This window comes from Acomys russatus, chromosome 3, assembly GCF_903995435.1.
Source record: "Acomys russatus chromosome 3, mAcoRus1.1, whole genome shotgun sequence".
NCBI classification, from domain to species: Eukaryota; Metazoa; Chordata; class Mammalia; order Rodentia; family Muridae; genus Acomys; species Acomys russatus.
The window spans coordinates 82,801,156-82,814,351 of NC_067139.1; the positions used below are offsets into that span (position 1 = coordinate 82,801,156).

General features: G+C 40.2%; 2 gene segments (V, D, J or C); both read left to right on the forward strand.

Moving 5' to 3' along the window:
- The first annotated feature begins 3,496 nt into the window (after nt 1-3,496).
- Nucleotides 3,497-13,196, forward strand: part of LOC127186787 (T-cell receptor alpha chain C region-like) — a 372,003-nt gene continuing 362,303 nt past the window's right edge. The window contains 2 exon segments of the C gene segment in view: nt 3,497-3,548; nt 3,724-3,990. Of these exon segments, the coding sequence occupies nt 3,497-3,548; nt 3,724-3,990 (319 nt within the window).
- LOC127186790 (T-cell receptor alpha chain V region CTL-F3-like) lies at nt 8,946-9,475 on the forward strand. The segment is given in 2 exon segments: nt 8,946-8,997; nt 9,123-9,475. Coding segments are annotated over 2 exon segments (405 nt in total).

The following is a 13,196-nucleotide window of genomic DNA, read 5'->3' on the forward strand; positions in this document are numbered from 1 at the left end:
TGGTTGCCACCAATATTTACTGTCACTATTGATTGTATTCTTGGGCCTTTATACCACATTGGACATTGTGGTCTATAGGTATCACATCTGGATAGGATGAATGGCTGCTTCTCTCCAATGGACGCCTGTAGGTCACCCTCTGGTACCATAAAAATTAGTCACCAGGAAGGAACATTTCAAGTCAGATCAAGCTGGAGTCCTTTGGGCCATTTGTTCAAAATTGATGCTGTCATCAGCAATAGGGACTGACTGGCAACATCTAGAATGCAACCAAGTTCAAGAGAAATAGTCTATAGTGTTTTAGGAGTCTCTTGAAATTTCCTGACCAATAAATTGAGTGAGTGTCTCCCATTAATGGTACGATGGTTCAGTTTTGTTTTGATTTTTGCTATTTTTTCTTTTAGATAACTATGGTTCCTAGGGGGAGAATATTATAGTACAGATGAAAGCATTATTTAATTTATGATGTGTGTATATGTATGCATATGTATTTATATGCATTTTATGTTATTTTGGGTAAATTGATACTAATACGCTTCTTGTAAATTTTTTAGGTATAATCACTGAATCTTCAACTTTTAGTCTTCATGTGGGTCCTCTAGCAAGTGGAGCAGGCTCTGTCTCTGACATGGACTTCATTTCTTGCTTTTGGATCACTTTTGCCTCACTTGGCTGCCTTGTCTATCCTCAGTGGAAGAGGATGTGCTTGGTCCTGATGTGAATTGATGTGCTGTGGTAGTTCAGTGGCTGGAGGGAGCTTTTCTGAGGATAAGGGGAGAGGAGAGGAGAAAGAGAATGAGAAGCAGGACAGGGAGTAGAGGATGGAGGGCTCAGATAAGGATGTAAAGTGAGAAAATAAAACTTCAATATAATAAACAAGGAAAGGGTAAATACAGAAATATCATAGAGAAATGATAGGAGAAAAGGCTAGATTATTGAACTATAAAACTACTGTGATTTTCAAATATTTTTACATTCATTCGTATAGAATTCTGTCTATTGATACAGAAATAAATTATTTTGATACATGGTTATGGAAATTTATATATTTATTCAAACTTACAGTTATTTTGACATACATATGTAGGTATGTTTCTACTCTAATATTAGGTATTTGTCCTTTTCAATTCACTTACAAATGTAAGGTTTACTTTGAGTCCTTTTAAAAGCTGCTATTACAGACTGTTTAGAATAATTCATTTGTACAGGTTAATGGTTAATCAATCAGAGTCACAGTCATGCCAGGTAGTAATTTAGTTTATCTCACAAATATACATCCTAGGTTGAACAGATAGTAAACATTTAGAAACAAGGAATATTATTTGCCTATTCATATTTACTATAAATAGGTATGTAGACAATAGATAGATAGATTATATATCATAATGTAAATAGATAGAACATCTTCAAAAACTTCAGAGGCCTCCAGAATATGGCATTTAAAAATTTTTAAATCAACTTAAGGCCTTTTAGACTTGATACATGTCAGCTCCCAGCATCACACCCAACCTACCTCAACTAAGAAGATGAATATCCTAAAATCTCCTTATGGAGATAACTTCATTAGTGGCAAACGACCCACTGGGGGAAATGTCCCAACTTCCTCTACAGACAATGTGGTGTCCAAATAGGACAAGACTTGGATGTAGGCTGAGTTGACCGCCAAGCTCTGCCATGACAGGGCAGGCAAGTCCTTTATATTTCCTGCTTCACAATTATATTTGCCAGATACACTGGGTCAGAATGCTGAAGCTGATGCTACAATGGCATAGCGTGAGGTTGGGTAACTGACCAGACAGTACACTGTCTCTGTCATCTCTTAGATGTGGAAGCTGCTTGCCTGAATTTCTTGCTTAAGTGATAATTTTATTCCTTCTCAAGTCTCTGATGAGGTTGAAGACTAGATAGAATTTCACAGTTAGGCTTAAGCTTCTTAGGATTTAAGAAAATGTTTTAAAGCCACAAAGATGTTTATAAATTGATAATTACATGTTATGTTGGGGAATAACTTAGGTGCAAAACATTAGACTCACTTAGATAGGACACATAGTGTTTTGTCAAGGTTGCCAAAAACACATGAGCTAAACACTTTGAATGTAGCTTTTACATATGACTTTCTCCTACAGTTTCATAACCATTCTTACTGGTTGTAATTTATTGTAAATAAAAAAAAAAAACAAAGCAAAAAAAGAAAACATAGTCTTGTTTTCAGTTTCATTGATCTACCTACAAAGTTTATGGTGCTATTTTCCTCCACATTGAAGAACATGATGTATAGACTGACAATTTCATTATCTACTGACCAGGAGGAGGACATGTGTGATCCTTCCTTTCTTTACTGTGAACGTAACCATGCATGTATCCTTGAGTAGATACAGAGTTCTCTGGACATAAACCAAGAAATTTCACAGCTAGATCGGTTGGTAAACTTGTCTTTGGAGTCTGAATATTCTCCACACTGATTTCCAGAGTAGATGCACCAGTTTGCAGCCCCCAAGAATGAATCGGTTGTCAGATGTGTTATTGATTTTACATATTCTGACTAGGATCAGATAAAAACACTAAGTTGTTTTAGTTTGCTTTTTCCTAATGGTTAAGGATGAAGAACAAATTTGAGATTTCTTTAAGCTATTTTTATTTTCTCCTTTGAGTACTCAGTCAATACAGTCTTGCCTTCTAAGCATCTGCTTTTCCTTCCCCAGGAAGTCATGGAATGACTAGATATGCTTTAAAGAGGTTTGTGGAGATGGCCAGAATCACTTTTGTGTTTGTGTCAGTCCACTAGGGGGCACTGCAGGGTTCTTAGAAATTACATTTTCTTAAGATGTCTGTAGGTTTGAAGAGCAAAAAGAGACATAAGACAATCCACTCACAAAGCAAGGACTAGAGTTGGTCGTATGGAGTTCACCAGGTTCTCTAGCTGTCAATACTTTCATACATAACCACAGATGGGAGCTCATGTGTCTATATATCTATTTTAAGAACACTTCTTTGAATGAATATAAACAAAATAGAATCTCCCTGGGATTTTTACTGTGGACTCCTATGAGAAAATATCTCTATTGCTTTCATTTTTTGGTTTTAGCTTTCTGTCTAAAATCCTCTAAATTCAAAGACCTAGAAATGATTTCAATACCATTTAACTCGCCCTGACTCATAACACACACCTGTGTGTAAGTGTGTGCATGACTACTAGAGTGATTAGTGTTCTCATCAGCACTCTGCCTACATGCCTCCTCCTTTCGCCCACATTTTGCCACAAATTCCCTTATATGACATGTTACATTATAAACACAGTGTCGTGGGCTCTAGATCACTGTCCTACACAGTCCTGGGCAAGCAGAGTGCAGCATGAGGTGGAGGGAAGGTGGGAGGAGCTTCTTTTTCAGATGAATGAGAAAGTTGGGTGATTCAGGGGAACCTGAAGTCTGTAAGCACGAAGTGTCTGAGCACAAGACTTGACACTCCTCAGATTCCCAACACCTGGACAGGGGCCATGGAGGGGAACCTGGGGCCTGCTCTGGTGATTCTGTGGCTTCAGATTTGCTGTGAGTTGTGCTCAGCTGAGTTGCTTTAGGGATTCTCCTGAAATGTCTGTGGTGGAGGGGGAGAGAGCCAATGCATAGCTCTGTGCATCCATCCTCATGGGAGTCTCCTGGGGCACTGGAACGGTCGGACGAAAGCCTCTCTGTGACTCTGGGTTGTTGTTTTGTTTCCAAGCAGGGGTGAGAGGAGCTGAGGTGGAGCAGAGTCCTTCAGCCCTGAGTCTCCACGAAGGAAGCAGTTGTGCTCTGAGATGCAATTTTTCTACCACCATGACAGCTCTGCAGTGGTTCCAACAGAATTCCAGAGGCAGCATCATCAGTCTGTTTTTCATGGCTCCAGGAACAAAGGAGAATGGGAGGTTAAAGTCAACATTCAATTCTAAGGAGCGCTACAGCACCCTGCACATTGCAGCTGCCCAGCTGGAGGACTCAGGCACCTACCTCTGTGCTGCTAAGGCACAGTGCTTCAAGCAAGCCTGTGGCCTGGCCACAAACTGCAGTTGGTGTGCAGCTCCAGCTGCTGACACAGGCAGACTCTGCAGAAGCCTTCCCACAGCTGTGCATTTATCAGATCTCCACCAGTTACACAGAACACATGAAAATACTACTTCAGAAGTCCACACCTAAATTCAAACTGACATGACACTGTTTCTAGAATATTAAATGCTCAGAAGCATCAGCCCACATGATGAAGATATATACTTCATTTTATCAAATGCTCATGCTAATGTCATAAAATAAAAAACCCCTTATACAGATTTCAGAATCATTTGGGTCATCTCTCACATTCAGAAACTCAGAGCAACTGTTTTCATACTTTGTTTTAGAGAGCTCCTGAGAACACATCCAGCAAGTCTACTAGATGTGAAGTTGATGAAAGTATTAATTTTGAAAATATAATAAATTAAGATTAAGATATAAGCAAGACAATTTATATTATAAATCAAGACATTACTTTCACAATGACTTAATATTCTAAAAATATATGTTTATCCCATATAAAACAAATTCATGACATCAAAATTTATGAAAGCCAAAGGATAAATGAGGAAACAGAGGAAGGGCTAACAACGGAGATGTAATATGAATAAATTAATAAAAAATAAATAAGTGAAAAGATAAATCCAAAAAAAGAGAAAGATTTACATGAGCAAGGCTACAAGTGGTGTCACTAATAGTGACAGCATTTACAATAACAAATATTAATCCAGTCATCTCAGAGAGTTCACAGACAGAGTCTGTCCTAATCCAGGCTTCCTGGCTGTGGAATTAGGAGAGATTGGAGCATGGTATTGAGCACAGAAAGTGGGCACTCTGAACAGGCTCTGTAACTGATCTTTTGTGTAACCCCAGTCTAAGGAATCTCTTTTCTAACCTCATTCCTGATTAAGCCAGACTGAAAATGCTTGTTTAATAAATAAATGATCTTGAGGACTACAGATAACAGTTATACAAGTTTTATAGCCAAGACAGACAATAAACGTTTAAAAGAGCAATATAAATGGTACCGTCTGGTGTAAATACTTAAAATCAAAATCAAATTTAAAGTCAATTCAAAACAAGAAAATTTATCAATTCAGAAAGGCACCTTCCATATTGCTACACTTGCATCATCTGGTGTCCTGACTAGGTCATCTTCATCCCATGCTTTCAGAAGTTCTCTGAGCACTCACACTTGAGGCCGATAAACCCGATTCTCTTTTAAATTTGGTTCACAACAGTATCTGTGAGACTCACAAAAATTTTTCTCCTGTTATACTTACCAGTCATCTGTTCAATTTCCTACGGACTCTTGTAGTTTTTTTTTTTCTCACTTCTTAGGTTTGAACAATTTTCTCGTTAGCTCCCTTTGTGGTCTGAGTTTGATCCGGATACTGAACAAGTTTATAGTTCTTTTCAGACAACTCTGATCAGTTTTCACTGTCTTCTCTTCCTGATCAAATTGATAACTTCTGTGAATCTATTAGTATCAGGTCCTCAGAATGACCTGATGAAGCTGTTCATTCTTTTCTTAACTTGATGATTCCATTTTCTGCCTCTTCATTAAAAGACACAGCTTCTCATTAACTTTTCTTCCTTATCCAACTCCTTCCCCCATTCTCTAATTCTCTTTTTATTACAACTGGTATTCAAGTTGGTGAATTTCATCATGTAAACTAGTATTATATCCACCTGCTCACTGTTGAAACATCTCCAGTTCATTTTCCAGTTTCATTACTTTTGTCTTTAATTGATTATCATATTTTGCTTGTCTTTTACCAGCATTTTCAACTTCTCCAAAGCCAGGCTACTCCAACATCTGAGTAATTCTGGATAGATGTACTGAGCTTTCTTTTTTTATTTTTCCTTTTCTTTTTCTAAGATAGGCTTCTGCTATGTACTCTTGGCTGTCCTGAACTTGCTTTGTAGACCTGAAAAGCCTTGAACTCACAGAGATCCCCTACCTCTCCCTCCTCACTATGCCTCTCAAGTTCTGGGTTTAAAGGCATGCCCCACCATGCCCAGACTCCATGTTTTCTTTATCTATTTTGTTTAGTACCTTTATTTTGACCTTTGATGAGGTAGTCTATAAATTATTGGCCAACTCTTCTTGAAGTGGCAGGTCTCCTGGATCAAATTTGATTAATTTTTTCCAGTTTGTATTAGGTGGAATCTTGAGCTCTTTCACTTCCTAAAACAAGCCTTGCTGTTAATGTTATTTTTATAACTGTGTTTGTTTCTCAGTTCCTCTCTGAATCTGGCTACCAGAAAAATAATTGAGACTCTATTATATTATTTTTATCATGCTTTACAGTACGACAACTGAGCAGTTATTAATCTATCCTTAACCATCTAAGCTAATCTGGCTTCCTCCCTCTGTACATCCCAGAGAAACTTTCACTTTCTAGCTTTCCTGTTCCACCTCATTTCCAGATCTCCCATGACCTCTCCAGTGGCTCCATCATCTTCTTCCTCCTCCAACTCCTCCTGCCACAGCTGGCAAGAAGTTCAGCCTTATTTTCTCCCCTGTTCAGTAAGCTGCTTTATTGTCACAGGACAACTGGGCAGCAGTGTTTACACAACAGTGAGACAGAAGATTCTCAGAACCAGGATTGCAGCCAGATATGGTGTGTGTGTGTATGTGTGTGTGTGTGTGTGTGTGTGTGTGTGTGTACAAAAATCAGCATTTGAATTACACAATAATCCTATGCCTACATCTTGGAAGTAGAGGTAGTTGCTCACCTACAGCAACTATCATTCCTGGTTTATTCCAGGCCCAGGGTTTCTCTTCCTAAATCCTTCCTCCAACACTTACGTCCCACCAACTCTTCCTGAACAGAAGTTAGGTACAGTATAGAGTAGCCAACTAGGGGAGAGGGATGGATTTCTTGAATGGGTGAACATAAATAGGTAAAAATCAGGGCCGGATGTGGACCCAGAGGTGAGTTTTCCCCTGTAAGCAGGTTGTCACCAGGCTGAGGATCAGAAAGAAAAATCTATAATGAAGACAGGAAGGATATCATTAATATCCTACTGAGTCCTTGTGATGGCAGGTGGAAAGCGTTTTTCTGCATGGAAGGTGACATAATGGAAACAGAATGTACTAGAGGGGGTGCTGTGAGGATCCACAGGAACAAGGGAAGCTGGGTCCTCTGCATGCTTTGGTGGAGTCTCTGGGTAATGGAAGCAGAGGGGAAGGACAGGACCCTGCAAAGAGTTTGGTACAGGGTTTTTTGAAACTAGAGAAACTGCACTGTGGGACATGAAGGTGAGTAAAGATTGATTACTTTTTTCTAGGTAGGTGTGGCCACCCAGATCCCAGGTTGAGACTCTCTATTGTTTTTTGACACAAAAGAGTATGGTTGAGAGACTAAAAGAAATGCAGCCAGGTTTGACTGAGTCTCTAATGAAGGGAGGAGGAGTGAGATGGCAGGCTTCTCTTAGTGGTCTGTTACAGGGATATGGATGATACTGGATAAATTGAGATGAAGAGGAAGAAGAAGAAGAAGAAGAAGAAGAAGAAGAAGAAGAAGAAGAAGAAGAAGAAGAAGAAGAAGAAGAAGAAGGCCTGCAGGTTTTCTGAACCTGTGTGGACACTGGGTTCCCAGAAGGTGTTTGATCTATTCACCATTGACAGAAAGAAAAGCAAATACACTAGAAAAGGCTGAGCATGTGCTGGGAGGGTCCACAGGGAAGACGAAGCATGGGTTTGTTGCAAGGCTTGGCAGATTCTCCAGGATACCCACTACTGTTATTCTATCACCAGTTCAATCTACCAACACTGGATGCTGTGAGAGTGAGCAAAATGGATGGTGCAGTTCTAGATACCAAATGGCTTCTGAGAACTATCCTACGTGTAGCTATGTGTACTTGTCATGCCAGGATGAGTTCTCAGGAAGGCAAGCTGCAAGCATAAAAACCTCATATCTGTACTATCAAGACCTCATGGAATAGAAAGAACATTGTCCTCTTGCAACTGAAACCCTGCAAGAAACCTGTCAAAGCATTTATATGAGTGTAATAACACACAAGGGCAAATCAGCCTAAGATTCTTCCTCCAAGAAAAGGGAGACTTGCTTGATGAATGATCCAAGCATTCTTCTATGTGAGAGTAAATTATTAAATACAGTTCTAAACAGAAGAAATGTTGGACCCCTCCCCCCACAAAGACACCCCCACCGTATATAGCAGTGCACCACATAATACATGCATATAGGAAATTTTCATGTATATACATTTATATATGAAGTGCCATAGATATGCTATGCTACATTTAAGGAGAAGAAACACTTCCACTGGTGTGGACAATACCATTCTTGATCTCTCAACAATAGAACCCAGTTGATACTGTGCTTTATGTGTTTGAGTCTCTCAGAGGGTCTGAGAACACTTAAGCAAAGTCATTGCTGCTTAGGGCTGCATCCACAAGGTGGCATCCACTTCCTTGTATGCTCACTGCAGACTTAGAGCAGAAGCAAAGCCCTTTTCACATTGCATGAGGGGAAGACTGAAGAACACAATCCTCACAGAGAAAGAACAAAAGCCTGATAGCTGACCAGGTATCCATCACAATCTACAGTGGATTTTACCTAATTAGGAAGGACAATGAAGACAAATGTTCCTACTTTACTCATGTTTCTGTGGCTTCAGCTAAATGATGAGTTAATATTTTGGGGCCACAGAATAGTCAGTGGACATTTCTAAAACATCTAATAGGAAGGAGCCTGTGGACCAGGTTGAAGGGAAATCAGCAGAGGGCGCTGCCTTCTCAGATGTGGTGAACATCTGCTTCAGGGGTGACTTAACATGACACTCACTGTACAGATAAAGTTATTTGTTTGTCAGAGGATCCTGAAGAGCTCCTGCAGGAGACTTGCACTGTGAGTGTGCTGCATTCAAGGACCAAGTGCCATTTATTCTATGACCATGCTTCCTGACACCTGCTCAGTCCTTGTGCTCCTCCTAATGTTCAGTAAGTTACATTTTTCCCTAGGCAAATGATGTCACTTTCTTACTTTTACAGCAGCTGTCAACTGTCCTCCACATCTAAAACGTTATCTAAAAAGTTATATATTTATTTGATTGTTTGTATTTTAGGGGGAAGCCATGGAGACTCGGTGACCCAGACTGAAGACCTGGTCACTCTCACAGAGGGGTTGCCTGTAGTGCTAAACTGCACCTATCAGAGTACCTATTCAAGTACCTTCCTCTTCTGGTATGTGCAACATCTCAACAGAGGCCCTCAGCTTCTCCTGAAGAGCTCCACAGACAACAAGAGAACAGAGCACCAAGGCTTCCACGCCACTCTCCACAAGAGCAGCAGCTCCTTCCACCTGCAGAAGTCCTCAGTGGAGCTGCAGGACTCCGCCCTGTACTACTGTGCTCTGGGTGACACAGTGAGGGGAGATGCAGGGGAGGCTGAACACAAACCAAGGGTGCAGGAGGGCTGAGGGAGCAACACTGTGAGGAAGGCTGCATGGTTTCTCTAATTGGTGTTCACTAAGCTTCCTGAAAAATGGCAACACATGTCAGGTCAGATGCCTGGAAATCTAGAAATTTGTGGATATTCTGACAGGCAAGGATGGAAGTCAGTGCTAGAGCCAAGCAAGGCTGTGATCCACAGAAAATGTTCCCTCTTAAGTGGGGGACCTCTCACAGCCAGAAAAACATTGGCATTGGATTTACACTACCAAGATGTCTTACAAAATCTAGTGGTTTAAATTCTCCATCGATCTTCTGTTATTACCCCAGAAATTTATGATTTAAACGAGGACCATAGACTCTGGCCTTTAAAAATCTGCTGCAGTCTCTCTCCACAAGTTATTTATGTTCCTCCTCTCCTTGGTCCATGTCACAGAGATTCAGCCCAAATTCCCATCTCAGTTATTTGTTTATTGCCGAGAATGGACACCATGACCATGACAACTTATCAAAGAAAGCACTTAGTTGGAGGGCTTGATTACAGCTTCAAAGGTTGATCATCATGGTGGGGAGCATAGTAGCAGACAAGCAGGTAGACACAGCCCTGAGCAGTAGCTGAGAGCTTACATCTGATCATGAGAAAGAGGCAGAGATGGGGAGAGACTGGGCCTGGCTTGGGCTTTGAGATTCCAAAGCTCTCCCACTGCTAGTGATATGTATGCCTCCTCTGACAAGGCCATGTCTCATGATTCTTCCTAAACAGTCCACCAACTGGAACCAAACATTCAGATAGCTGAGCCTATGGAGGCCATTCTCATGAAAATCATCACATGCCTTGACATCCTTTATGAGAGAAGCTGCACATGAAATAGAGCTTAGAGCTCTCAAGAAGATGCCCTGAACTGTAGGTCCTTCCCAGTCCTACACACTGTGTCATTAAAAATTCTGTCCAGAAAGCCCTTCCCACTGACGTCCACTCTCCTCTGCCATAGCACTTTGCTTAAATTCTGAGGATGTGGTGTGTTCCCTCATGTGGGTTACACTCAGGTCTTCTGATAATTCTTCTGAAATATGGTAAAGACATTCTGATCTGTCTCAGTTCTGTAAACGAAAGGCTGATTTACACTAGAATGCTCTAGTGCTCATGTTTATCTCTCTGTAAAGGAAGAAAGATCTGAAGTAAAAACCACCATGCTCTCAATAAAGCCTCCCTTTCCATACACAAAGAACAGCAAAGAAGTACATGCTGTCTTCCTGGTTAGGGAGCACAGTGGGATGTCACATTGCATTTCAAACTCTAAGAGCCACTTGTAATGGCACAGCATAGAATAGAATTTCCCAGATAGGAGCATGACAGATGAAGCTGAAATTCCAAATCAAATAAAATCCCAGTGACAGGCACGGGAACTATCTCATCAAGCTGTTAGTTGAGGGCCTCAAGGGACTGTTCAAATAAAACAGACTATTGCAATTGGCCTCGATTAGCAACACTGAGCTTGAAGAAAGATCCTGTTTCTGATCACACCGCATAATTCAGACAAGGAATTGTGGGAATTTATCTGGAATTGACCTGAAGATTCCTCCATGAGGACTCGTTCTCATAGTATCCAAAGATGCTCTGCAAGATTCCAAGGGAGAAAGCAACAGAAAGTCATACTAAGCTGAATAAAGGCTATGAACCATAACCATGACCACCATGGCAAGAACACCCACCAAAGGACAACAACAGCACTTTCATCTTGGGGAAAACATATGCCTAACATATGTCTTATTGCACTCAAGGCCTGCTTAATAGAAAGGAATTCAGGCCCAATACTGTAAACCTAGTTCACTCCCCATGGCTGGAGAGGTCTTATACCCTGTAGGAGAACCTACTACAGACACTTTCCTGAATCAATGGAACTTCTAACTGTTATATATATATATATATATATATATATATATATATATATATATATATATATATATATATATATATATATATATTTCATTTTGAAGCAAATAGAGGCTACCACAGTATCAACACCTGGTCACAATGTACAGAGTAAGGTCTCTAAATGCTGTGAGGATTCCAATATAAGCTAACACACACAGAATGCAATTCCTACACCTAAGTCTCAGAGAAAAGCACAGAAAAGGAGCAAGGAGGGTTTGTAAGAACTGGAGGACCATGGTACAAGCTGAGAGGATGACATGAGAGAGAATACTTATTCATTGCTGATACGACTACAACTGGGTAGCACCAATATGGAAATCAGTATGGAGGTGCCTCCCAATGCTGAACATAGACGTACAACCAGATCTAATTATGCCACTCTTGGGGATTTGTCTGAAAGATTCTACATCATTCTACAGAGATACTTTCTTTCCGTGTTCATTGTTGATCTGTTCCCAGTCATCAGGAATGCAAACATCCTAGATGTCCATCAACTGCTGAGTGAACTGTGAAACTGAGGTGCATTTACACAGCAGGATACTATTCAACTGTTAAGAAAAAGGGGAATTATGAAGGTATCAGGTAAGTGGGTGGAACTGGAGACAGTCACCATGAGCTAGGTAACCCAGACCAACAAAAACAAGCAAACAAATGAACACATTGTGTATTTTCTCAACTATGTGTGCTTCATTTGGAATATTCATAGATGTTGGATAACCAGTAAGATGTCACAAGGGAGGAGAGGAAAATAGAAAAAAATATTTCCATAAAAGAGGGCATAGAAGAGGCAGAATTAAAAGGGGTGCAGATGGGAGAGAGGGTAGAGGAAACAATGTGGGGAGAGATAAATAACACTAAAGGCATTTAAAGAAAAGCATATGGAAACACTCTGTTATAACAGGGTCTTGAAGCACACACTCCAAGCAAAGCTGAGACTGGTAATAATCTGTGAGTATAAACACACACTTAGAAGGCTTGTTGCTGTGACCGTGAGCTTTGGAGCCCTGTTACACTATGAGGCATGAATTCCCTCATACGGAGTAGGCTCCATACAAACAGAAAGCATTGGTTTTTACATAACAGTCAGGCCACTACTGCAGCACTGAGCACATATTATCTGAAAGTTCAGTATTGTAGCCTGCATCACTGATGAATACATTTCCTATCCTTTCTTCCCCTGCCCACAGCCTGCACCGGACCTTCCAGAACTATGAAAGCAAGTCATTAAAGAGGACTTCCCCCAGTCAGTTCAAGGTTGATTTCTCTATGTCATGCAACAGTCGAGTGTGGTGTCCTTAGCTATAAGATCTTTTTTAATTTAATTTTTAAATGTACATTTATGTTACTCCATATATATATATCAAGAAAAATCATGACACAATCAGGAATTATATAAATGTTACATGCTTAGTGTTTTGGCTGTTTGTAATTGACAGCTTTGAAGAAGACATCTATCTAAATTTGGTAGGTAGGTGTATCTGAATTTCTGGATGTAAATCAATCTCCATCACATATTGTCATTATCAACTTAGAACACCTATCTAGACCTAAAACCTCTTAACCCCCAAACAGTTAAGCTTCATTGTAAAACTAAGCAACCTGTTCTTCAATTCTTTCAGAGACGTAAGAAGGAATAAAGTTGATTACCTGATTATGCCAGGAGTACAGGTTAGTAGCTTTCCAAATGAAAATGTGACAGAGACAGTTTTCTACCTGAATCGTCACCCAAAACGCTCCATAATGTTGGAGCATCTTCATCAGCCTTCTCGTCTAATATATCTGACAGACATATTTGTGAGGCAGGAACTATTGAT